The 26,629-nt window shown below is 41.2% G+C and overlaps 1 protein-coding gene and 1 long non-coding RNA gene across 3 annotated transcripts in view; one reads left to right on the forward strand and one right to left on the reverse strand.

The window, feature by feature from the left end:
* oprm1 (opioid receptor, mu 1) overlaps positions 1–26,629 on the reverse strand; it is a 54,309-nt gene that overhangs the window by 6,700 nt on the left and 20,980 nt on the right. For both annotated transcript variants that reach the window (XM_054750215.2, XM_070541969.1), the window contains exons 2-5: positions 5,063–5,412; positions 3,868–4,043; positions 3,329–3,507; positions 2,988–3,171 (exon numbers count right to left, since the gene is read on the reverse strand). In XM_054750215.2, coding sequence (XP_054606190.2) covers positions 2,988–3,171; positions 3,329–3,507; positions 3,868–4,043; positions 5,063–5,412 — 889 coding nt within the window. The remainder of the gene's footprint in view (positions 1–2,987; positions 3,172–3,328; positions 3,508–3,867; positions 4,044–5,062; positions 5,413–26,629) is intronic.
* Positions 25,168–26,087, forward strand: LOC139061972 (uncharacterized). Its single transcript, XR_011515583.1, has 2 exons — positions 25,168–25,593; positions 25,938–26,087. It is a non-coding gene; the product is annotated as an uncharacterized lncRNA (long non-coding RNA).

A 26,629-nucleotide genomic window follows, 5' to 3' on the forward strand; every position in this document is an offset into this window, starting at 1 on the left:
AACAACATCACCTACCAAAGTTTTGCAGATGACACCCAGATCTACATAGCTCCATCACCTAATGAATCTGGTCTCCTAGACTTACTCTGTCAGTGCATAGAGCAAGTTAATGACAGGTTTCCTTCAGTTTAACAAAGACAAGACTGTAGTTATTGTGTTCGGAAATAAGAATGATAGGATAGAGGTTATTTCTCAACTTAGCTTCAAAGGAATAAAGACAAAGACTCAGGTTAGAAACCTTAGTGTTACCATTGATTCAGACCTGAGCTTCCCTGTTCACATCAATGCTATAACTAGATTAGCGTTTTACCGTCTCCATCAATTAGCAAGAATCAGAGGTCTCATGTCAAAACAAGACCTAAAGAAACTAACTCATGCATTCATCTCCAGTGGGCTGGATTATTGCAATGGTCTTCATGGTCTTCCAGAAACAGCTGTAAAACAATCGCAGCTTATTCAGAAAGCTGATGCTAGAGTCTTAACAAGAACCAAAATAACCAAGCACATCACCCCTGTTCTTAAATCTCTACACTGGTTACCAGTAAACTACAGAATCAACTTTAAAGTGCTTTTACTAGTCTACAAATCTCTCAGTGGTATGGGGCCAAAGTACATGTTGGATCTCCTTCCTGTATATACACCCAGCAGGGCTCTCAGATCCTTAGGAAACAGTCAGTTGGTAGAACCTCGGGTCAGAACCAAACAAGGTGAAGCTGCTTTTAGCTACTATGCTGCGCACAGATGGAATCAGCTTCCTCATGACCTCAAATGTGCCCCAACTCTAGAAACTTTTAAATCAAAATTAAAAATCCTCACGTATTCATTAGCCTTTGAATAAATGTTTGTTATGCTGCACTTTTTGCACTTTAACTGCTAACCTTTTGACTATGCCTTTTATCTGTTTGTTAAATGAGAAATGAATATCTACATTTCTTAGTTTGATTTTCTGTGTTTGCTGTTCTTGCGTCTGTAAAGCACTTTGAATTGCCTTTGTGTTTGAAATGTACTTTACAAATACAGGTGCTGGCCAGTAAATTAGAATATCATCAAAAGGTTGAAAATATTTCAGTAATTCCATTCAAAACGTGAAACTTGTACATTATATTCATGCAATGCACACAGACCAATGTATTTCCAATGTTCATTACATTTAAATTTGATAATCATAAGTGACAACTAATGAAAACTCCAAATTTGGTATCTCAAAAAATTAGAATATTCTGAAAAGGCTGAATATAGAAGACACCTGCTGCCACTCTAATCAGCTGATTTACTCAAAACACCTGCAAAGGCCTTTAAAATGTCCCTCAGTCTTGTTTTGAAGGCACCACAATCATGGGGAAGACTTCTGACTTAACAGCTGTCCAAAAGACAATCATTGACACCTTGCACAAGGAGGGCAAGACACAAAAGGTGATTGCTAAAGAAGCTGGCTGTTCGCAGAGCTCTGTGTCCAAGCACATTAACAGACAGGCGAAGGGACGGAAAAAATGTGGTAGAAAAAAGTGTACAAGCTCTAGGGATAACCGCACCCTGCAGAGAATTGTGACGACAAACCCATTCAAAAATGTGGGGGAGATCCACAAAGAGTGGACTGCAGCTGGAGTCAGCGCTTCAAGAACCACCACGAGGAGACTCATGAAAGACATGGGATTCAGGTGTCGCATTCCGTGTGTCAAGCCACTCTTGAACAAGAAACAGCGCAAGAAGCGTCTCGCCTGGGCCAAGGACAAAAAGGACTGGACTGATGCTGAGTGGTCCAAAGTTATGTTTTCTGATGAAAGCAAGTTCTGCATTTCCTTTGGAAATCAAGGACCCAGAGTCTGGAGGAAGAGCGGAGAAGCACAGAATCCACGTTGCATGAGGTCCAGTGTAAAGTTTCCACCGTCAGTGATGGTGTGGGGTGCCATGTCATCTGCCGGTGTTGGCCCACTCTGTTTCCTGAGGTCCAGGGTCAATGCAGCCGTCTACCAGGAAGTTTTAGAGCACTTCATGCTTCCTGCTGCTGACCAACTTTATGGGGATGCAGACTTCACCTTTCAACAGGACTTGGCACCTGCACACAGTGCCAAAACCACCAGCACCTGGTTCAAGGACCATGGTATCCCTGTCCTTGATTGGCCAGCAAACTCGCCTGACCTTAACCCCATAGAAAATCTATGGGGTATTGTGAAGCGGAGGATGCAATACGCTAGACCCAACAATGCAGAGGAGCTGAAGACGACTATCAGAGCAACCTGGGCTCTCATAACACCTGAGCAGTGCCACAGACTGATCGAGTCCATGCCACGCCGCATTACTGCAGTTATTGAGGCAAAAGGAGCCCCGACTAAGTATTGAGTGCTATACATGCACATTCTTTTCATGTTCATTCTTTTCAGTTGGCCAACATTAGAGAAACAAACATTTTTTCATTGGCCTTTAGAATATTCTAATTTTCTGAGATACCAGATTTGATGTTTTCATTGGTTGTCACCTATAAATATCAAAATTAAACGTAATAAACATCGGAAATACATTGGTCTGTGTGCATTGCATGAATATAATGTACAAGTTTCACGTTTTGAATGGAATTACTGAAATATTTTCAACCTTTTGATGATATTCTAATTTACTGGCCAGCACCTGTAAAGCTGCTTTGTCTTATTTGGTTGTTGATTTTTTTTTCACACTTTTCAAGATATATAAGACTTTTAAAATCCTTTTTAAAGCCACAAAAGTTTGATTAGGACTGAAACTGGCTTTTATAGAATAAATGTGTCAGTTCTCATATTGTTTAAAAGTGAAAAAAAAATTATAAAAAATTGAAATTTACAATAAAAGAAAGAAATCCTATGAATACCCCCTAGAATTATGTAAAAAATGTTTTACTTTCTCAAAAATAAATAATTACATCCTCCAACTTTTTATTTTACTCCTAATTTACTATTCAAGAATCATCAAATGACATTTATTTTTTCAATTCAAGCAAATAAATATTTGATTACCTGCTGGTTGGACCTATCGCCCGTGTTTGCAGTGTTTTGTTCACGCTGAGGGAATTTGCGGCTGGTGGCACCTGTTCTGGACGAGTTCTGCATCTCCAACACCGAAGGACTTGGGGTGCAGAACTCCCGGAAACATCGCTTAAAGTTTTCATCCAGGTAGCCGTAAAGGACCGGGTTCAGACTGCTGCAGGGGGGAACAAAAGTTTAACATTTAAAAACAAGCCATCTCTAAAGTCATGTCACTGGTCATTTTTAAATGATTTTAAAGCAATTTGGGATCATTCTAATCAGAAATCAAATTCAGACATATATTAAAATATTTATCGGCTGTGAGTTTGCACCTGTTGGTGTAGCCCAGAGCGATGCAGAAGTGCCAGGTGATGGTCTGCAGCGTGGAGCTGGGGATGTTGATCAGAGCCGTGATGATGACGAAGACGTGGATGGGAGTCCAGCAGACAATGAAGACGGAGACCACCACCAGGACCATGCGGGTGATTCGACGTAGGTTTCTGTCTTTCTCCTGTGACGAAAGAACGGGGAAAATAATCGTGGCACAAAAAAGATGGACATTTGAAAGTAATTTAAAACAATGCTAAAAACAGGGGAAAAGTAGCAGCTAAAGCTCCGAGTGTATAATTAAAACGGACTCATTTGTATGTTGATTTTACTTTAATTGCTTTGTCTCGTGAACAGTGTGGGAACAATTTCTCCAAGTGCTTGGATAAGTTATCAGCTGTCCTTGATTTCTCTTAAAAATATAATGAATCAGCTCTTGAAAAGAAAAGCAGCCTTTCATTGGCACCCAAGAGCATTTTTCTGTTTTTAAATATGACCTTCAAACATAGTTCATGCGTTTTGGGTGAAAAAATATTTTTCTCACCTGGGAGCCTGACAGTAGTCGCACGCTCTTGAGTCGCAGGATCATGAGGCCATAGCAGATGGTGATGATGAGGACAGGCATAATGAAGGCAAAGATGAACACGCAAATCTTCATCAGGGTGTCCCAGTACCAGGAGGGGTGGGGGAAAATCAGCTTACAGTCAATAATGTTTGAATCTGTGCAGAGCAAGATCACACACACACACACACACACACACACACACACACACACACACACACACACACACACACACACACACAAACTGTATAGTCAACATGATTATGATTACATGCATGTTTCAGAGAGATGATGCATCTCAACACAGAGCAAAACACATAAAAGGTTCTCAGTCAGAAGATGCAAAAAGCACAAATTTAAATTTTTGTTTATTTTTGGCTGAAACTGTTTAATCTGATAAAAATAGCCATCAACTCAGTCATTTGAATCAATTGTTGATGCTTATTTAGCAAAAGTGAATAAACATTCTCAGTCGTTTTTACTACATGTTGTATTCACTTTTTAAACTGGCTGTACACGACTCAAATGCTACCATGACTAATAAGAGCTGCAGCCAAGGACAACAAATTCACCTCAAGACACATCATGAAGAAAAAGAAAAAGCAAATGAATAAGATCTATTTATTTTATTTGAGTGGTATCATTATTTTGTGTTTTCCTCTGCTAATACTAAAGGTAACAGACAACGAAAGGCAAAGAAAGCAGCATAATAATTATTATTTTATGGCCTTTAAACACTGCATTATCTCCATATGTTTTATTTAAACATCCGACAGGAACAGAGCAGCATGCAGAGGTCAGAGGAGCTCTTGTGTTTACTGTGCTCATTAGGAGTGTGTGTTTGTGCTGCAATCTGTGTTTAACTGGATGCAAATGTATCATTTATGAAGCCTTTGTGTGCAAACGTGCAGATTGGGAACCCAGTGCTTCCTGTCGATAATTTTCCTTGCATAAAGTTTAATGAGCTAAAACATAATTTAATCACAAGGCCAATGGCTTTTCACTTCATCACAAACTACAAGGTTTTATATGAAGGCTGATGTATTTTTATCTGATTTTTCATTAAGTGTGATGCTCAAACTTAGCTTCACACCAACAATGAGCTCCCAGTGAATCTAAACTGGATGGCAGATTTCTCCTCATCACCTCTGGAGATGGGCTATTTAAGTGTGCTTACGAGTGACAGCGGTGGAGGCCAGGAACATGACAGGCAACCCGATGGCCGAGGACAGGATCCAGTTGCAGACGTTGACAATCTTGGCGTTGCGTGGTGTCCTGAAGTCCAGCGCCTTGACGGGGTGGCACACAGCGACGTAGCGGTCGATGCTCATGGTGGTGAGTGTGAAAATGGAGGTGAACATGTTGTAGTAGTCGATGGACATCACCATCTTGCAGAGAATGTCGCCAAACGGCCAGGTGCCCATCAGGTAGTTTACGCTCTGGAACGGGAGCGTGCTCGTGACCAAAGTGTCAGCCAGGGCCAGGTTGAAGATGTAGATGTTTGTGGCTGTCTTCATTTTTGTGTACCTGGGGGCAAAACAGTGGACTTATGAGGCTCACGCATGAAACTTCCTGTTGTTCTTTCACAGCACAAAGAGTTGTGTTACATATCCTCCGTTTTATATAAAGGTCTAACATTCTTCTGTTTTTTAGGTTTTTTATTTGAACAAAACTGTGCATGCAGGGTGTGAGGATGAATGCCAACATTTTGTTAAATGGTTTCCAGAGTTGACTCACCATGCACATCTGTATTAGATCAAACGTATGATTACAGAGTCAGAAAAAAGGCTTATGTGGCAGGGGTGAAGTGGCTCACTCCTCACTCCGCCACATGGACCCAAGGGATAAACCATCAACCCTGCTCAATGGTCAACTTTCCTCACGGGGTCACACCCATTAGGACAGTGGGAGGGTTAAAGTGGTACTTTACTCATTTTTTTAATACATTTGCAGTGGTCTCTTGTAGGAATTAATGCCTTGTAAGCCATACTAAATGAAATTAAATGTCGAGTGGGCCTGTTTAACCCTCTGGAGGCAGGCGTTGCCAATTTGCAACATTAAAACCTACCTGGTTAACCACATACGTATTTCATGAGCATTTTTTAACTCAGAAGTACCCCTGAAGGACTTAGTTGTTCGTCAAGGTACTAGAGGGCTACTCAGTCGAGGACTAGAGAAGAGACACGGAAGTGACAGCTTGTTGTGACAGCTCTCACTGATGGTGGAGGTTTTTTAATTGTTTTTTAATTGTTTTCCACGCCTTTTTATTTCCCTTTTAATCTCTTTTTTAATGATGACTGGTTTTAACTGATTTTAGCCCAAGAAAGCTTTTAAGGACCTTCTTTTATCTGGCACATTTTAACTGGAGTTCGGACTGCTTTTTACCTCACAATGGCTCCACTCACCTGCAGTCCTGGGTGTGACGGATGCCACAAACTTTCTCAGAAGGTTTTGGAGCTTGAGCAGAGGATCTCCACGCTACATCAGATCCAGGACCACGAACGGGACGTGGATATCATCTTTGGCCATACACTCGCCGCCGCCGATAGCGCTCAATTGGCGGATACCATCCCGTACCAGCTCGGCGGGGCTGTGGAGGGTGGACCTACCGCTGGTAGTCCAAGCGGCCTCGGGGCACCGGAGGCCCGCGAAATAACTGCGGAGGAGGCAGAAAGGGCGCGCTGGCTCCAGCAGGGAGCCAAGCCGAAATTCCCACTTTGCTCCACTCCAACGCTCCAGGGTGCCTGGTCGACGGTTGGCCGCGGTGGGGGGGCCCGGAGCTCCAGACATCGATCTGCTCCATTTGGCCTCCCACTCACCAACCGTTTCGCGCTACTGGAGAAGGACTTCCCTCCGCTGACGGCCTCTGGGCCCTGTAGCTCCACGGTACCATCCTCCGATTGCATCGAGCCGCCGCGGGAGCAGCTGTCGGACGCCGACGGCCATCCACGTCCCGCCCAGCCCTGGGCTGGAGCCCCAGCACGGCGAGGAGTTGCCACCCTCACCCCAAACCCACGGAGGGAGCCCTCGGCCCAGGAGAACCGCTGCAGTCCCGGGGAACCGCTGAACAACATCCAGCAGGTCCCGGACGGATCCTCTGCTCCAGCCGACCCGCCACCAAGGACCCTCATCATCGGAGATTCTATTATCAAACACGTCAGGATGAGTGGAGCTGTCACTCACAGTTTTCCCGGAGCGAAAGTCATGGACATTGCCAAACGGATCCCAGAGCTCATCCACAATCACCCAACAGTGAGTAAAATAATAATCCACGCTGGCACCAACGACACCCGCATGCAGCAGTCTGAACTCCTCAAGCGTGATTTTATTCATCTTTTTAACTTGTTAAAAAGCACACATCTGTGTGTTTTTATCTCTGGCCCCATCCCCACGGTTGACAGAGGAATTGGACGCTTTAGCCGAATTTTATCTTTGAACACCTGGCTTTCTTCTGTCACTGTGCAGCACAACATTGCTTTTATTGACAATTTTAAAATTTTTTGGGGCAGGAAGCATCTGTTTGGGCCTGACGGACTCCATCTAAATAGACAGGGTACCCACACACTTAAAATGAGCCTGGCCTGCCCACGACCACCTTTACCCACCACACCACCCCCAGCTGCCCCCACGCCCCAACCTCCTCCCCCCACATCATGATGTCCCACTGGTCCAGGATCCTATGAACCCAGTTATGATTTTAACAGTAACCCACATATCGGACTTGGACCCTTGCACACCTCTCACATTCCTGTAATCAGCAGAGAGCGATCACATAAACATAAAACTAACCGGGCTAATCTTAATAATCTTAAACAGTTGTCAATAATCTCACCCCCAGTCAATCACACAGTCACTCCACCTTTAGTTACTATCAATATGGCTCTTTTAAATGTTCGCTCTCTGCTGAACAAAACTTTTATTATAAATGACCTCATTTTAGATAATCATCTTAAATGTGTATTTTTGACAGAAACATGGCTGAGTTCAGATGCTCCTGCTGTTCTCACAGAGGCCTCCCCACCAAACTTTAATTTTACTTATTCAATAAGAAACGGAAAAAAGGGAGGCGGAACTGCTTTTATAAGCTCATCTACACTTTCCGCAAAACATGTTTTATTTGATAACTACACCACATTCGAATATTGTGCAGCCATTTTCAGCGATCTTCAGATTTTGTGTGTTACTCTTTATAGGCCTCCGAGGCACAGTGCACTTTTTATACAGGAATTTTCCGAGTTTTTATCAATTCTGCACAACTCTTTTGATAGTATTATTTTAGCTGGTGATTTTAATTTACACATAGATGACCCTGCAGACCCTTTTACCACTGAATTTTTAAACATTTTGAGTTATATGGATTTTACACAACATGTTGCACAACCAACCCACGACAGAGGACACACCCTGGACTTGGTCATCACATATGGTCTGTCCACCGGTGTGTCCTCTGTCGTGGATTTAGCGATCTCAGATCATTTCTGTGTGTGTTTTTTGTTAGCATTACCAGCATAATTCAGCAGGAGACCTCTGTGAGAACTGTAATGAAACGCCATCTAACCCCTGAAGTGGCTGCTGGTTTTCTGGAAACTTTTAAAAAGATCCCTCCTATTAATTTAAATGCCCCCTGTGATTTTATCTTCAATGATTTTAACAGCAGACTTAAATCTACTCTGGATTTGCTCGCTCCACCTAAGATTAAAAAGCTACAGCCAAAACCGGCTTCCCCTTGGAGCAATGAAAACTTGAAAATGTTGAAAAGATCTTGCAGGGCGGCGGAGAGAAAATGGAGGAAATATGAGAACACAATTAATAAACAAATATACAAGGAATTATTAAAATCATACAACAAAGCTGTTAGAAATTCCAGAAATAATTACTTTTCTAAAATCATCTCGGAACACAAAAATAATCCCAAAATTCTGTTTTCTACAGTCACAAATATTTTGGGTCGTGAATTTAGTTCTCTCCAGAAAACACCCTCAGACTCTCTCTGTGAGGAGTTTGCAGCCCACTTCAGAGGGAAGGTAGACACCATCAGACGTAACATTTTTTCCACCCAATGTCATGCTGCTCCCGATCAATCTGAGAGTGTGTGTCTACCTGAGGAAACACTGGACAGTTTTGTCTTGGTTGAAGTTGAGACTATTGATAAAGTTTTCTCCTCAGTGAGGCCTACCACATGTGTTCTGGACCCTATCCCCACAAGGTTTTTTAAACAATTTTATGACTCATTTAGAGATGAGATTTTAACTTTGATGAACTGTTCCCTTCAGACGGGGGTCTTTCCTGCTGCTTTTAAACGGGCGGTGGTCAGACCCCTGTTGAAGAAGAGCAATTTAGATTTTAATGACTTTAACAATTTCCGACCGGTATCCAACTTACCATTTTTAAGCAAAATTTTAGAGAAGCTTGTTTTAATACAACTTAATGATTTTATCAACCACCAACATGTCCTAGAGAAATTTCAGTCTGGTTTTAGGGTGAACCACAGCACTGAGACGGCCCTTCTGAAGATTTTAAATGATTTTAGAACAAATTATGATGCTCGGAGGGCAACAGTGTTGGTTCTGCTGGATCTAAGCGCTGCCTTTGATACAGTAGACCACACTATTCTTTTAACCCGTTTAAAACAGATCGGCCTCTCTGGTGTTGTTCACAGTTGGTTTACTTCCTACCTCACAGACAGGACTTTTATGGTGAGTCTGGATACCTGTTCCTCTGGGGTCCACAGCATCACATGCGGGGTGCCTCAGGGATCAATTCTAGGCCCAGTACTTTTTAACCTCTATATGCTCCCTCTGGGCAGCGTCATCAGGAGACATGGGGTGAATTTCCACAGTTACGCTGATGATACACAGTTGTACATCTCCGTGTCTCCTGATGACTCTCAGCCAATGGAAACACTTTTTAATTGCATTTTAGATATTAAATCATGGATGACTGAAAACTTTCTCCAGCTCAACCAGGGCAAAACTGAAGTTTTAGTCATCGGTCCTGAGGCCCAGAGAGAGAAACTTTTACCTAAACTACAATCAATGTCTTTTTATCCATCACTACAAGTGAAGAATCTGGGTGTTATTTTTGACTCTGAGCTGACTTTTATCTCCCATATTAAAAACATCACAAAAATAGGTTTTTACCATCTTAAGAATATCGCCAGAGTCCGCCCCATTCTCTCTCGGGCCAATACGGAGACGCTAGTGCATGCTTTTGTAACCAGTAGAATTGATTACTGCAATGCCCTGCTTTCTGGTCTTCCCAAAAAGAGCATCTCAGGTTTACAACTCTTACAAAACTCAGCAGCACGTGTCCTGATGAAGACCAGGAAGCGGGAGCACATCACTCCGGTTTTAAAATCACTGCACTGGCTCCCCGTATGTTTCAGGATTGATTTTAAGGTTCTTTTAATGGTTTTTAAGTGTCTTAATGGTCTTGGGCCTTCTTATCTTTCAGAACTGCTTTTACTGTATAAACCCTCGCGGTCTCTGCGCTCCTCTGGCAGCCGTCTCCTAGTTATCCCTAAAGTTAAGACTCACACCCACGGCGAGGCGTCCTTCAAGTATTACGGCCCTCGCCTTTGGAACGGGCTGCCGGAGGACCTCAGGTCCGAAGGGAACATCCAGGCTTTTAAGAATAGGCTCAAGACCCACCTTTTTAGCTTAGCTTTTAACTGATTACTATTTATCTATAAATACATATTTATCTCTCTTATTATTTTTATCATTTTATATACATCTTAGTGTTTTTATATGATTATGTTTTCTTTTACTATCTTTATAATCACTTTTTATCAGTTACTTTTTATCATTATTAGCTTTTATTATTTTATATGTTATATATCTTAAATCCTCCAGTGTTTCCTCTGCGGAGCCCTCTGCCTTGGGGCCGGTGGTCAGGGGCGGCGGCGGCCGGGGCGCTCCCCAGGTAGTGCCCGGGCACTGGTGGGGGTTTCTGCCCTACGCCTCTGGGCGTCATGGGCCGGTGTCTTGGCTGCTGCCGTGGATCTGTTGCTGCCAAGGCAGATGGCTCCGCTGATGATGTGTCGTTCATTACCTGACCCATCTGAACTCAGCCTATTGTTTCCTCTGGTGTTCACGAGTGTGTGTGTGTGTGTGCGTGTGTGTGTGTGTGTGTGTGTGCGGGTGATTGTATGTCCACTTTGGAAGTTGGGTGCGGGAGGGGAACTGTAATTTTTAATTGTTTTATACTTGGGGAGGGGGGCTGGGATGGGAATGTGGGATCTATGGGGCCATTTTAATCTGTAAAGCACTTTGAGTTGCATTTTTTGTATGAAAAGTGCTATATAAATAAAGTTGATTTGATTTGATTTGATTTAGAAATGAGCCAGATCAGAGTTGAGCTGAACACAACAGAATTTGGAGTCATATTTCCTGATATTTGGACATCTCGCCTTTGATTGGCTAACAGCAACACAACTCTACCACTGATTTGCAATGTTGAAGTTTTATCACCACAAATAACACAAGCCTGGAGGAGTTTTGCTGTGTGGTGGAGTTGCTAATGCTAATGGCTAGCTTCTACTAGCTGAGACATTCTGTACTGTTTTCTGGACGCTAAATCGCCAACAGTCTTCCCCATTGCAAGTCAATATGGGTGATTTCATGAATGTTAAGTAACAGTGTGACGTAGATCTGTCAGTCATGACAAACTCAGAGTGACCAATTGCCCACTCTTTGTGCTGTCTTACTTGGAGCACCTCTCTGAAATTTTCTCAGAATTTTTTTAATTATGGATCTGGTCAGCTGGTGACTGAATGCCATCGTTAAAAATTTTCTCCATGTTAAGAAATGAGAAAAGAGCTAGTATGTTGGATTCCTGGGACAAGTGGAAGTTTATGTGTCCGTTGCGGCTGTCCGTTGGAGGATGGGAAGATGAAATTGGATTCAATATTACCAGAGTTCTGCTCAATGGTGCCCCCAAGGGGTGGCCAGGGGTGGTCCTAGAAAATTGCTAGCACTCCCAGTTTTACTATGTGCTCAAGCATCCCTGAAACTTTCCTCTTGGGCAGCAGAGGTTGAAGGCCGTGCTGATGATTAGCTGCTGGTCTCCCTCAGACACATGGGTATTCCCACCCCTCCCACCCACCTCACGTTTGATTATGTTGTGACTGTCTGAATATATGCTTTTAATGTCAAAGGTGTTTTTTTTCCTGCAAGCCAACTCAGTTTCTTGCAGGGAGCAGAGTGGGGGTGCATGTTTTTCTCCCTCATCCTTCCCTGCCCTCATGTTACTCATATTTATTTATCCGCATAATGGGAAAACTACAATGGCTGCATGCCCACAGTGAAATAGTTTTCCAGTCTATGTGTTTCATGTGCTGTATGTCTGATGGAATGGTTGTACTAAAACTACATTACAGTATACAGGAATGCTGATTCAAAGGCAAATAAAGCTATTCTACATTCTGTAATCAAAACTAATGAATAAAACATTTTCTTTCAGTGAAGTTCCACTTTACGTTTTATCTAAGAATGCCAATGAACGAATGATGATGGCTCAAGCAAGTTTGTTTGAGATTCAAATGGAGAATTGAGTCTGTCAGATCTCAACACAGTGACTAAACTGGTATTCACACCATTCAGAAATTAAATGGAGCCTCTCAAGTAAAAACACGCAGCTCTGGTTTCCACAAGGATTGCCAACGTGATGCAACAGCTTGCAATTCTGACTCATTACCCATCTTATTTACTTTGTTTATGCCCCAAATAGGAGGGGATGATGCACAAAAATGATCATAGGTACTAAGGTTGATCATGTAAATGACTCACATGAATCCAAACATGTTAATATATGATTTTAGTCGCCTGGTAAGTTAGTAGAATTAAGTTTATAGAATAATCATATTACTTTTAGTCACACAAACACACACTGCTTGGAATTAACTTTAATTTGATTTTTAATTAATAAATCACAATTTATCTGTTTGGAATTATTGTTCTAATAAAAAAGTTTTAGTTATTGAAATGTATTTAGCAAAAAAAAAAGGAAAAACTGGTATAATAATTCTATAAACTCTTCTCTCGGTTCTCTTCCCCTTTGATTCTTTATGACTGCATGAATAACTTTCAACCTTGTGGGGACTCATAATGAAACACTGAAATGCATTGCAATAAATAAGTAAAATGTGTAAATAATACATCATTGAAGCAGCATCACTTATTGAGGAATCTGCACAGATACTTAAAATCAGGGTTAAGGTCGTAAAGCAGGCAGCCCATGATTAAATTCATATTTTAGAAACAGCTTGAAACAACAAAAACCTTAATTAAAAATTGCAAAAGTGGATAATGTTTTGAAGAACTGACATGATTCAGTTACAGGAACATTTAAAGGTCAACTCCGTTTTCTAACATGTTGGCTGAAAGTACAAATTTAGTCTTCTCATCCTGCTCGTTGTTCAAACCCTACCAAAGACGACCCTTTTAACTGTATTTTTCTGAAATGTCTTTTAACGTCACTGCGTGGAGGAAAGGCTGAGGCAAAAAAAGCGAGAGAAGGATGATTTTGGAGTATTTACAGAAAACAAGAAACTATGTGGGTCCATTAGCGCGGCTAGCAGGGGAGGAAACAGACATCTGAAATGGCTCAAGTGTTTACAACTTGTGTCAGCAAAGATGTACTCCGTGTTTACTAGCGTCAGGCTGGATGTCGGCAAGGAAAAAAATCTTTGGTTTGTTTACGTTATCATTCTTTATCACTGCTAAAAAAATCCTGACATATTTCAATGTGATGTGAAAAATATTTAGAATGGGGATATTTGTGAAAAAAATTGTAAATAATAGGAAACTTTGCATTCTTATCTCATTTTGATGGTGGTAGAAACGGTTTCTATTGCTCTTCTTTTTAAATGACTTCAAAGCTCTGAATGTCAGGGCTTTTCATAAAAAACGAAATAAAAAAAAACTTTTTCAGGATATATTTGATGAACCAACTCCTGGTGCACGACCTGCTGATGATATAAGCTGACAGAAGCAACACAAACAATAGATGTTGACATGAGAGCTTACAGTTATGACATTCAGTTTTTACATTATTTTATCCATTTTGGGTTTCTCCCAACAATGTTCTTTTCAGATGTCATTAATTTGACTTGACGAGTTGACATTTACATCCGAAGGACTTGGAGGAGTCTTCTATAAGCTCTGTTCATTCTTTCATTTTTACATTCTAATAAATGTCATGGAAATAAGCTTTCACTGCCTCTGCAAGATGCAGGGGGGCTGACTTGAATGGCAAAGCTGTGAATTTACTGGTCCCTCTAAACTGTGACCATGAGATGTGAAGTATGACTGTTATGCCCCATTGCCTCTTCATTGGTAAGCCTGCTTAGTGAAGCCTCAGACCGGTCCCCTCTAGAACGCATACCGGGATTTGAGTTTATGTTTATGTTATGTTTATGTTTATGTATTTAGCAGACGCTTTTGTCCAAAGTGACTTACAAGTGATTTGATTTACGAGTTTGAGGATTTAAAAAGGCTCTTTTTATTTAAAATACTATTACATTTCCACAATCACACGAGTCGTCTCAAGGCACTTCACAGAGTAAACATTCCAATTGAACCTATCAGTCCATTGACTCCAGTTTGTTGTGCCAGTTAGTTAAAAGTTTCTTCCTACAAAAGAAACCCAGCAGATTATATTGAGTCACTGACTTGTGTTAGTGACTTTACAGCAATCTCTGCACTAAGAAAGCATGTAGCGACAGTGGGGACGAAAACTCCCTTTTAACATGAGGAATGAGCTTCTGTCCTATGGCTGGGTTCAGTCTGACCCCTTCTTTCCACCCAATGCAAAATCTGAGTGTAACAAACTAGAGGCGTTTTACCTGCAAGCTCCCTTCCAACCAAAATCGATTCAGATGTGAATCTGATGTGAAACGGGAGCGGAAGAATTGCAACATGTGTGATTTTGGTTGTGGGGTCCATAGAGCTGCTGCTCCTTTGCATCAATAAGAGGCAGCTGAGGTGGATTGTGCTTAGAATTAGACATTGTGTTCGCCTCCTTCTGGAGTTTTATCTGAGAACCTCTGAGAGACGACCCCTGAGAAAACCCAGAACGTCCTGGAGAGATTATGTACCTTTTTTGGGCTTTGGTATGCCTTGGAATTTCCCAGAGGAATCTGGGAAGTGTCACTAGTGAGAGGGATGTCTGGGCTTCCCTCCTGGCCCTTGGATGAGCAGAAGAAAATGTATGGTAAACGGTAAGTGGCCTGTGTTTGATGTAGGGCCTTCTGGAGTCCTAGAACCCTCCAAGACACTTTACAACACAATTAGTCATTCACCCCTTCACATACACACCCTGTATGGATGGATTACTCTGTAGCTTGAAAAAAGCTCAAAAATAGCAACACAAAATTAAGTCTTTTTTTCTAACTGCCATGCGTGTGTGTTCCCCCAAACACCATTCTTCATCATCATTCATGAGGCCAAAAATAAAACAACTAATAACTAGATTGGAGGAGGACTAAATTAAGATTGACTAGGAATGGGGAATGATTAGAAGGACACCTGAGGGAAGTCTACAGAGGGCTGGGGATAATAATGGGACACAAGAGGAAAACCTGGAGTGGGAACTGGAGAGGCTGGGGAACAAAGGGACACAGAACATGACAGAGAGCCTGTGGTGAAGCATTGCATGCTCCTTTATTCTTTTTCATTAAAAACAATATGCATCTAACACATTTACCTCAAACCTGAAGAACACTAATTTTTCATTAAAAAAAACTTTCAAACAGTTAAAAAAAATTGTAGAATTTTATTCCTAACTTCACAAAAGCATCCACAAAAACTATAGATTTAAACTTTTGTTTTGAAAATGGTGAGAAGGAGAAACATACATACTTTAACCTGATTATTTCTTTACTCTTTAATTGTATATTTTTATTGGTTTTTACATTTATGTCTTGCTAAATACTATTATTTTATAGTTTGTGTGAACATTGATATGATTCATTAAAGAACAATGGTCTCCTCTGGTGTGGCCAGTGGGGTGGCCCTTGCCACACCTGGCCACCTCTTGGGGGCGCCACTGGTCAGACGACAGGATTTGGAGTGCTATTTTCTAACCCCTGATTGACTTACAGCAACATGACTCTGACTCAGGTTGCTCTACAACGCTGGTGTTTTATGCCCACAAATACATCAAGCCTGAAGAAGTTCTGCTGTGTGGTGACTTGCTAATGCTAATGGTTAGCAGGGTTAGGGAATCATCAACAAGTCATCTTCATGCCGTGATTTCGTTCTGCTCAACAACTGAACCAGGTTCATTTACGATGCTGATTGAAGTCCCCTGGTTTAGTTGCCGAGCTGAAGAAAAACATGGCATGGAGATAACTTGTTGATGCCCCAGTTCCCCATCTCTGTTGGGATGCATAAAGGAAATAATCTTGGATTTACGCTTTTGACAGTTTGATCCATCAGGATTAGTTTGTGGTTGGTTGTTTTCATGGTTACGTGATATTTAGTAGGAAATGCTCAAAAAATAGAAACAGTTTCTAGCTAGGGGAAAGGCATGGACCATAGAAAGCCTCTTCAACCTAATCCAAAAACTCCTCTGTGCATTTAAAACCAACAGTTTGGCTCATGTTGAATTCTGGCTTAAATAAGGTAGCTGGTTTTCTGAGATGGTTTTGTTCTAATAAATCAATTGTTGCAGACAAAAACATTGGAGTTATTTGTTGTTTGTTGTTTGAGAAAACTGTTTGTGTCAGAAATGTCAGTCTGACCTCTTGTAATCATCAGTGAAGTTAGGAGACATCCGCTGCCTCCAGATGAAAAAGCCAACAGTACTTTTCCACTAACATCTAATACTGAGTTTATTGCATTACTGAAGCAACAGGGCAGATTCAGTTTTATTGCATGTAAAAAGTCATTTGAAGCATCCCTGATGTGAAATCATTACATCTGTTCAAACAAGCACACAAAATATAATAATAAACCCCAACATCCCCTCCACCACCAGGATCATTTACATTTCATTTTGTGTCAGTTATCCCCGATCTTCTGAATAACCGGATATGACAGAGAGTTTGTTAAATTCAAATTCAGCCTAACGCTGATATCAGAGTATTACTTCAGGTTTTATTTGCACTGGGACTGACGAGACACCTCACAATGCTGTAAGCATGACTGAATGTGATGAAGGCAGATGTAATTTCTAACATTCCCCAAATGACTAAACGACTCCAGCAAAGCCGACTGCAGACGATGGTTCTCCTGTGTGTTAATCTCTGAAGGAAAACAGCCTCATCTCAGGTTAATGAACAGCATTAGTCGTTTGCTAAAAAGGTTTTATCAATCAGGTATTCTTTCTGATGGGTATTTTATGGTTTAATAGTCAATCTTCCAAATAACACCGCAAAACATCATTGCGAGTTCACTATTTAAAGAGCAAATTCACAGTTAAACTGTTTTTTTTTTTGGTTATTTTTTAAAATATGATCATTCACTCTGAGTTTTACATGCAGACTGAATGTGAAAATGGTTTTATTACCCTTGTTTCCTACAGTAGCTACTGATTAGAAAAGCCACTCAGATCTTTGTCACACTGTAAACTAACATTCACGGACACCCATCTTGGCTCTCGCCGGGGAAGGCTGTTGTTGGTTTATCGTCCAGGAGAGAGAAGAGCACGTCTTGGCTAGTAGAAATCATAGGCATGAAAATATAGACACCCCATTGGGCGCTGGAGAGCGTAACAGCGCCACCGCCATATTGGCTGGATTCCTCACTCTCCAAACTCAACTGGAGTCAATGTAGAGTAAGAAATTATGACTGTTTTTGTACAGCCTATGGTTGCAACATCTGGTGCACTATTATTTTATGTAATTATGTCATGCCATACAATATGTCAGATTTTGGGAAAAAGCACAATAAAATATGTTTTTTAGTCGGGTAAGCACCTTCCTCAGGATGAAAAAAATGCACTGTGAGTGAATAGAGACCTTTCCAAGATGGCAGCCAGCCACTACAGCAGCTCTTGTAGGCCGCACCAGTCCATGGGGCGTCTACGTATATGATGTCAGTGTAGCATTGCAAGTCCACAACATGGAAGAACTCCTTCAAGCTTGTGTTAATTGTGGAGATAAAACATCAGACAGAGTCAATGGTGGAGTCTCATTGCTGTTATCCAATCAGAAGCGAGATGTTCAAATATCCGGAAATAAGCCTCGAAATCCTGCCTGTCTCCTCTGGCTCACTTCTACTTCCTGAAACAGGAGCGCCAGAGCTTTTTCCACACAGATCATCTCACAAGGCATGCATTCATATGGAGACCACAGCAAATGTGGATCTTAACTTGTCCTTTAAACTATAAACTGTGTGCAGAAATGGCTTTTTTTGTTTAAGAAATCACATTGGAATAAGATTTGGTTGAGATGTGGCTTCTGTTTAGTGCAATGCTGATTTCTTCACAGTCTTAAATGACCCTCAGCTATTTAAACTCTAAGAAATAAAATGTGAATTTACCCAATCTAGTTATAACAATAGTACTTCTTACATTAAGCAACTAGGTTTAGTTGAACCAGTTGACACAACTTTGTTAAGTAATTCAACATGTCATTTCTTACAGTGTACATGTGTCATTTAAGCTCAATATCTGTACATTGGACTGAGTTGAAGCCGTTTCTGTTTGCTGGGACTGGTTATCATCATGAATGGTGACAATAAGCCATAGATGTTTATGTAATAATTATTTTCTGAGTATTTCATTAAAACCCACCCAGTGGTTGATGAGATTTTCTGATAACTGAACAGAGAAACGAACACCCGCAGACAGGAAAACACATTATCACCCACCTTTTGCCTTTAAGCCGCATGAAATAATTACCCGTTTTGCAATTGAATAAATTGCATTGGCAGCAAGGCATACACTAAACAGAGAACAAACTTGTGTCACAAATGTGTTTTTTTAATAGAAATGTGATGGGACTTGTTGGACGAGAGCCTCCAAGATCAAGTCAGCAAATCCAATAATGTTTCTATTAAAGTGGAATGACGTGGAAAGCGCGAAGCTGGATTTCCATGCTCTTGTGTCCTGTGTAGCGTTATGGATGACCGTCTTTCAGCTAGGTCACAGCTGAGTCAAGATATAACCTTTATCCACAGATTAAAGCCATCAGGAGCCAGAGTGTCTGAAGAATAATCATCAGCCTGACTGTTTATCTGTGTCCATCCCAAGATGAAGGACATCTTCAACTATTATCAAATAACTCAATAAAAGCTTATTATTATTAAGGTTTATAATAATCATCATAAATAATCATCCTTTTCATATTAAATGTATTATAATTAATGAAATGACATATTAACCTTTGGTTAATAATAATTATTATTTATGATAATCAGTAATGTTTATTCAGTAACCAGAAAATGCCTTTGCACGTGTCCAGCTCATGCAGGATTCACTTCAAGGTAAATACTTCACACGTTTTGACGCATGATCAAAGCTTTCTTCCTGAGAGAGTGGGAGTGTCCTGGAGCTTGGTAAAACTAACCACCCCCAGCTTCAGAACCAGTTCTTGAACCAACACCAAGGAGGGAAAGGGAACGGCCACCCTGAATCCTCCACCTGCTGTTCTAGTCACGCTGACCAGAATAGCCAAAGAATAAACGAACTGTAACCAGCTAACGAAGACTCTACCAGAGTCATTGATTTCTGAAGTTAAGGCGAGAACGTCCATCTGCCAAACGCTTGACAAACCGTGTACCCAGGACAACTCTGGACCAGACGATCGGACACTTGCGTCTTCCCTACCAGACTGAGTCTCATCTTGGATGAACCACATCCTCCTGATCTCCCGATCCACAAGAGGGTCCTGTTTGGGTGAGGTAGCACACGAGAATGCGTTTGATGCTGTTTTATCTCTAAATAACTCAGTTAGCCTCAAAACATCATTTTCATACAGAACGCTTCCAACTCTCTGGGAAAGAAACCTTCTCATACTTCATCCACGCATCCAAACTCGTATTTTCCATTTAGCTTCCATTCAGGCACAGCGTAGGGATGGGTACCGAATTTGGTACTTTTTAAGGTACCGACCGAATTCCACAGTACCGACCGAGCACCGATTCACGTCATTTCAAACGATGCCTCGTTTCGGTACCCGTCCTTCAAAACGAGAACTTGCCAAGACAGCTGCGCATGCGCAAGAGCGTTATGATGTCACTCGCTGCGAGCCAGTTGTAAACAGAGCAGCATGGGTAGAAAGAACGCACGCTAAAGCTTGGGTCCACTTCACTAAATGTGATGGGTAACTGGGTGATGATGAAACCAGCGACAACGATCTAAGTGAGACATCCTCATCTTAATCTGCTCCGGTAGGTAAATAAAATGTTTAAGATAACGTTAGCCTGATATGTTAGTTTCTGTTTCGCTAATGGTGCGTTCGCTTTCTCCTCGGAACTCCGAATTTCTGACTAGAAGAACATGAACACAGTCTAAAGTTTGGCTTCACTTTACTAAATGTGACGGGTGATTGGGTGAAGATGAAACCAGTGACAATGATCTAAGTGTGAGGCATCATCGTTTTAATCTGCTCCAGCAGTTAAATAAACTGTTTAAGATAACGTTAGCTTGACATGTTAGCTTCCATTGCCACCGTTGTTATCAGCTAATGGTGCGTTCGCTTTCTCCTCGGAAATTCTAACTTCCCAGTGTCACGATCTGCCCCTGCCCGCCTGACTGTGTTCCTCTCCTGCCATGATTACCCTTATTGTTCTCACCTGTCCCTCGTTTACCTGTCCATGTTTCCCTAATTAGCCCTCTGTATTTAAACCACCTGTTTTGCCCCTGTCCTTGGTCAGTTCATTGTTGTTGTCTGCTGGTGTTTCTGTTCATCCCATCCTGCCATTAAATCATTTTTACTTTATCCGAAGCCTGCATCTTTACCTCCTGCTCAGCTCAACCACACATGGTCCGCCGTCTCCACCTCCTACACTGTGACACCCAGTAAGAAAAATCAAATGAAAAAGGACGGCAAAAGGAATTAAGATACACAGTAAATTTAGTTCACAGTAAAGATGTTTGCTTCAGTTTAATTATCAGCTTATAAAACTACAAGGACGATGTTAAAATACAAACAGTTGTATGTTATTTATCGTGAGATTTATTAAATATGGTTATATATTGAGAAAAATATATATTTAATTATAAAAGAGAATTAAAATAATAAACACTCAAAAGTATCGAAAATTGGTACCGTTAAGTACCGGTATCGATTCCTAGGTACCGGGAATTAGTACCGAATCGATTCAAATGTCAAAGGTACCCATCCCTAGGCACAGGTTTGCTTTTAAAACAAGTTAATATCAAAGCTGTTGAAAATTGTCATTAAATTGTCATCCTTGAATTGTCATTTTATACTTGTTGTTTCAAATCTTTCAGTTTAAAATTGTTAGTAATAAATTTCTTCATTTTTAAACTTGCCTCATTATTGAATCGAAACACAGAAAAGGTGTAATATTTCTGGTTATTTGAAAGCAAAGATCCTAACTTCTGATTCAAAAATAACTTTTGCTATTAAATTTAATTATCTAAATTAAACATTAATCTTTGGATGAAAATTAGATCAAACAGGTTGATGTATGAACTTAGAGCGATATATAAGTATCCGGGATATTTATTTATGATCTAAGCCTCATAGGTTAATCTGATTGGTCATTTTTCGGAATCTCCACTGAATAGCAACAGAGGTGATTTCAGTATGTAGATTTAACTCTACACCTGTGACCTAATAAATAAAAGATTGAAAATAGATTTGTGTTGGCCAAGATTGCAAAACAAACTATCTATTTTATTAGTCAAGAACTAGAGAGGAAAACTGGCTTAACTAATTCTTGGCAAAGTCTGAGCATTCTGGGTTTTATCCAGAGATTTCACGGTTTTAGACTTAAATTCAAATGATGAGACAGGAAACAGGGATTCTGCCCTGGTGTCACATCTCCACTCGGCGGTGGTCCGGACGTTCCTATTTGTTAATGAGCTGATGTCCATGTGTTTTCTTATATGAGACTTATGCTTCACCATGGCAACCATATGGATGAAGAAGATTATGATCTCTCAGCGGTAGCACATTCTTTTTGTTCCCCTCTTAATATTTGAGGTGGTAAGATAATGTAAAAAGAACTGTTTATTCTTCACTGCTGATGTGTTTCTGATGCATTTGGTAGTCAGGTGAAAATGACCATCTTGGATTGCAGACAGATTTTAAATAGACGAGTAACCCGTTAGACATCAAAGCTGTTGTGAAACACCAGACTTATCTCTGGTTTACAACAAATCTCTGATAAACTAACTGCATAAATATCAAAACTAGAGCCTTAACAGTTTGGAAACAGAAGCAGTTTTCTTTTCTGTTAGCTTTTATGACACAGAAATGTAAATATTATTTTTCATTAGCCTGTGGATCTGTCCTTGTGTGATTCATGATGTGCCGCTGGGTGCAGATGAGCCATTAGGTCCTGGTTACAAAAGCAGGCTGCAGATGTGAGCAGACGGGCGGATGCCTCTGGCTCTGAAGCGTATGCTAACACAGGCCATGCACTCTGCCACATGACAGATGAAAGTGTGCAGGGTGTGAATGTGTTCCTGTGGGGAAACAGTGATATCTTCATGTATTTATGCTGCTGGGAAGTTGTAACATTGATGCTCAGGATATATATCAAAAAAATATTTAAAAACACACATTCACCTATGTAAACATAACTTTTGAACTTGTTTTGTGATAGTTGCTTTTTTTGGCCTGTATATGAATCATTTTCTTAAATAATAGGAAAAGCTCCACTTTCAGAGTTATTCTTTTAACATTTTTACGACATGGCAGCTTCTCTAAACAGATAATTCAGCTTAAATTTCTACAACAGAAGTAAAAACAGATGGATGAATGATCATCTTTGTTTTTAGGTGTCTCCGCAGGATGAAAAAAAACACTGAAAGGATCAGAATTTGGTGCTTAAAACTTTCCAGATTTATTACATTATTCTTTTGTTTCCTACCATTGGTTACAGCTACATTCATACAGAATGTGTTTTACTTTCTGCTCTTAAAACTTTGGAATCTGTTGAAAAACAAGTGACAAAACTAGGGTGAGCATTATTTATTTTTGCACCTAAAAAGCACATTCAGTTGCCTTTATGTTTGAAATAAACACGTTCTCACACCCGAAGCGGCTGAAACTGACGAAGGGTGACCAAATGTTTGTTTCCAATGCGTCGCTGTGCCAGAACGTCGCTTCGCGATGCCCGCAGTAAAACGGAGATTTTAGCAAATTGTGACCTTTACCCTCTTGCAATTTAACTCCCCCATCCTAACCTTAACCCACTTTCACATGCAAAAATTTCCCGTTGTATCGCTCCACTCAAACACAGTTAATGGGAAATTTACACTGTTAAAAATCCACCTTGCAATTTGTTTGGAGAGTTTAAAGTTTTAAGTCAGTTGAACGTTTTAACTTGCAAAATGTTAAGTTAACACAGAAAAGCAAGCACCTAAAAAGTTGACTGAACTGAAAATTGTATTGCTACTGGTTGCTTTACTTTTTTAAGTTCACTGGACTTTTTTTTACAGTGTAGAAAGCGAAACTGGGTTAAAGTTAGGATGGGGGCGTGGGGAAGGTTAAATCTCTAGAGGTTGGAGTTTGAATGTCGGTGAAATGTCCGTTTTACCGCGGGAGTCGGAAAGCGATGCTCTGGCACGGTGCGTCACCTCCTTGGGAACAAATGCTTGGTCACACTTTGTCAGTTTCAGCCGCTTCAGATGTGAGAATGTGTTGTTCCATCCATCCATCGTCCTCTGTTTATCCCATGGGTGGCACCAGGCAGTAGTTTGAGGTTGCTTTACAGCAACAGCAAAATCAGCCAAGCAAAGACTTACCTCCTCTCTCTTAAGTCCACACCGACAGAAAACGGCAACCCTTTACGCTTGCTAAGCAACTGTAAAGCAATTGTAAAATAATGGTGCTGCTTCTGGTTTATCTGGGGTTGGGTCTCAGGGGCAGCAGCCTAAACAGAGAGGCCAGACTTCCCTCTCCCCAGCCACTTGGGCCAGCTCATCCAGGGGAATCACAAGGCGTTCCCTGGCCAGCCGAGAGACATAGTCCCTCCAGCGTGTCCTGAGTCTTCCTTTAGGTCTCCTCCTGGTTGGACGTGAAAACCTCGGGGAGTCGTCCAGGAGGCATCCGAGCTAGGCACCCGAGAAACCTCAACCAGCTCCTCTCGATGTGAAGGAGCAGCGGATCGACTCTGAGTCCCTCCCAGATGACCAAGCTTCTCACCCTATCTCTGAGGGAGAGCCCAGAAGCCCTGTGGGTAGAAACGTAGATCAACTGGTAAATCAAGAGCTTCTCCTTCAAGCCCAGCTCTCTCTCTCCACCACGACCGGTACAATACCTGCATCATTGCAAATGCAGCACCAATTCACCATGCTCCATCTTTCCCTCACCCATGAAGAAGACCCCAAGATACTTAAACTCCTCCACTTGGGGCAGGACCTTTTCCCTGACTCGGAGAAGGCATTCTACCCTTTTCTGATTCAAGGCCATGGTCTAAGACTTCAAGGTGCTGATTCCAGTGAAAGTTGGAGACTGCAGTTTGAAGAAGTGTGTAAAATATACGATCTAGATAAAGTTGCCTTTCCACCAAACAATGGTGCTTCTCCAAAGAAAATATCAAACGTTTGGTTTAAAGACTCGAATCAGAGAAGCACGAACATTGGGGTCAGAAAGTGATTTTGCTCGTGTCATTTTTGTTTTCTTGCACCAACCTTTTAAACATCCCGTTCTGTAACTTTTTACTGCAAATAAACCGTTAATGTAGATTAAAAACCTCAAAACATTGGTGAGAAACTCAAATATCAAATTATGGAAAATGGCCTGCATTTACAGCACCTCCTAGAGTCCTACAACCCCTAGAGCACATTCCAACACAACAGTCATTCATCCATTCACACTCTGGTGGTGATAAGCCACACTGGTCCCGCCGACCACCAGCACCTAGTGTCTTGCCCAAGGACACAACAGGTATGACAGACTAAGCAGGAAGTGAACCTGCAACCCTCAGGTTATGGGGCTGACACTTAACTCCTCTGTCACCATCACTAAGTTGTATTTCTGGAATTTTATTTTTTGGGGCAAAGGTCAAATTCAAAGGTTAAATCAGTAAAAATGAAATTGAGCAGCTGAAATAAACAGGAGATGGAAACAAAAACTGACCTCAGGCCAAAGATGCTGAAACAGATGCACTGTATCTATACAAAAGCCGTGTTGTCATAGAAACTCCCTTTAGGAAGTAATAATTAGATTACACTAAAGTCCTTGTTAGAAAAGATTTGTCTCAGGTCTTTGTGTTGGTCTGCAGGATTGTGTGACATTAAAGAGCGGGTCAATTGAGCCTCGGAGTCCTTCTCCACCCACGTATCAATTTTAAAAAATGCAACATTAGTAGGCGTTGCCTGGAGGACCGAGAGGGCGGAGCCGCGGCAGTGACGAAGACGATGGCTAACTAGACGAAGCTAGCTCCCTTCACTCTGAGCAGTTGATAGAAGTGGAGGACGTTTCTCCCCCTCCTTACAGACACTCGAGAAGAAAGGGACCAAGTCTATTTGGAGGAGACAAGCGGACCTGAGTCTTATTGTTTTGAGCTTGTGAGTTGCCTGAAACTCCCAGAACCGACCCAACAGAATCACCTCTGAAAGGTAAGTAGCCGTTAGCCATAGCATTGGATTAGCTGCAGGGTTTGTCTCCACGGCCCCAAAAAGCTAGTATTCAGCATGTTTTAGAGGTTTATCTGCTTCAGCACACCTGGTTTTAATCAGCAACAAATAGCTGAGCTGCTTAACAGCTAATCTAACCTGTTAAAGCAGGAAAATCCACTGAAACATGCTGGATAGCTCTCCGGTAGCCCTGGGCTCAAGGTACAGTCTGCTGCATATAAAGTTATGAAAATACCCCATGAGAAAATTATTCTGTAATGTGTTCAGCCCACTAAAACTGCCCTGATTTCTTTATTTACTAATAACAGCTGCTCTCTCGGTTCTAGGTCCTCTGGTGTCTGCAGCTGGTCTCTGGTGTCTGCAGCTGGTCTCCTCTGCTGGTGTCCTCAGGATCAGGAACTTCCAGAAGAATGTGCCTTTCAATGACTCTTTCCCCCTTATTTGTTATATTAATTAAATAAATCTCAATTTATATATTTCCTGTTTTTGTTCATGTCCATAAATACTTAAACATGCTTGAAATTAGAACGAGCTTTTAACAGTGAGGTGCTAGTTTAATTAATCACAATAGCTAGTTAAACATGCAAAAAAATGTGATATTCAATGTAATTTATAAATATCCATTAAAATATCAAAACTGGAATCTAAATGAGATATTTGGCAGCACAAAAAACTTGTCAAACACAATATTTATTATAATAATTGTAGGCAGACAGGAGACAGAGCTGATGGAGGTTCTCAGTCATCGAAGGAAGGCTGAAGGCTTTCCAGGAACAGGAGATGTGGTGTTGTCTCTTCTCTCTCTATTCTGCCAGATGAGCTGATAGGTTACAGGTGTGTGAGGACATCCTCATGCTGTCATAACCAGATGACAGGAGTTATCAGGTGATCAGCCAGGCTAATGAGATGCAGAAAGAAAACAAATTCAGGACAGTGTACAATATGTGGTGTTGCTCACCTTATGTGCTCTTATAGAATATTAATGTGTGCATTCCTCATGGTGTAGAGTCCATATTTT

The sequence above is a fragment of the Nothobranchius furzeri genome, chromosome 12, assembly GCF_043380555.1.
Source record: "Nothobranchius furzeri strain GRZ-AD chromosome 12, NfurGRZ-RIMD1, whole genome shotgun sequence".
Lineage (NCBI taxonomy): Eukaryota > Metazoa > Chordata > Actinopteri > Cyprinodontiformes > Nothobranchiidae > Nothobranchius > Nothobranchius furzeri.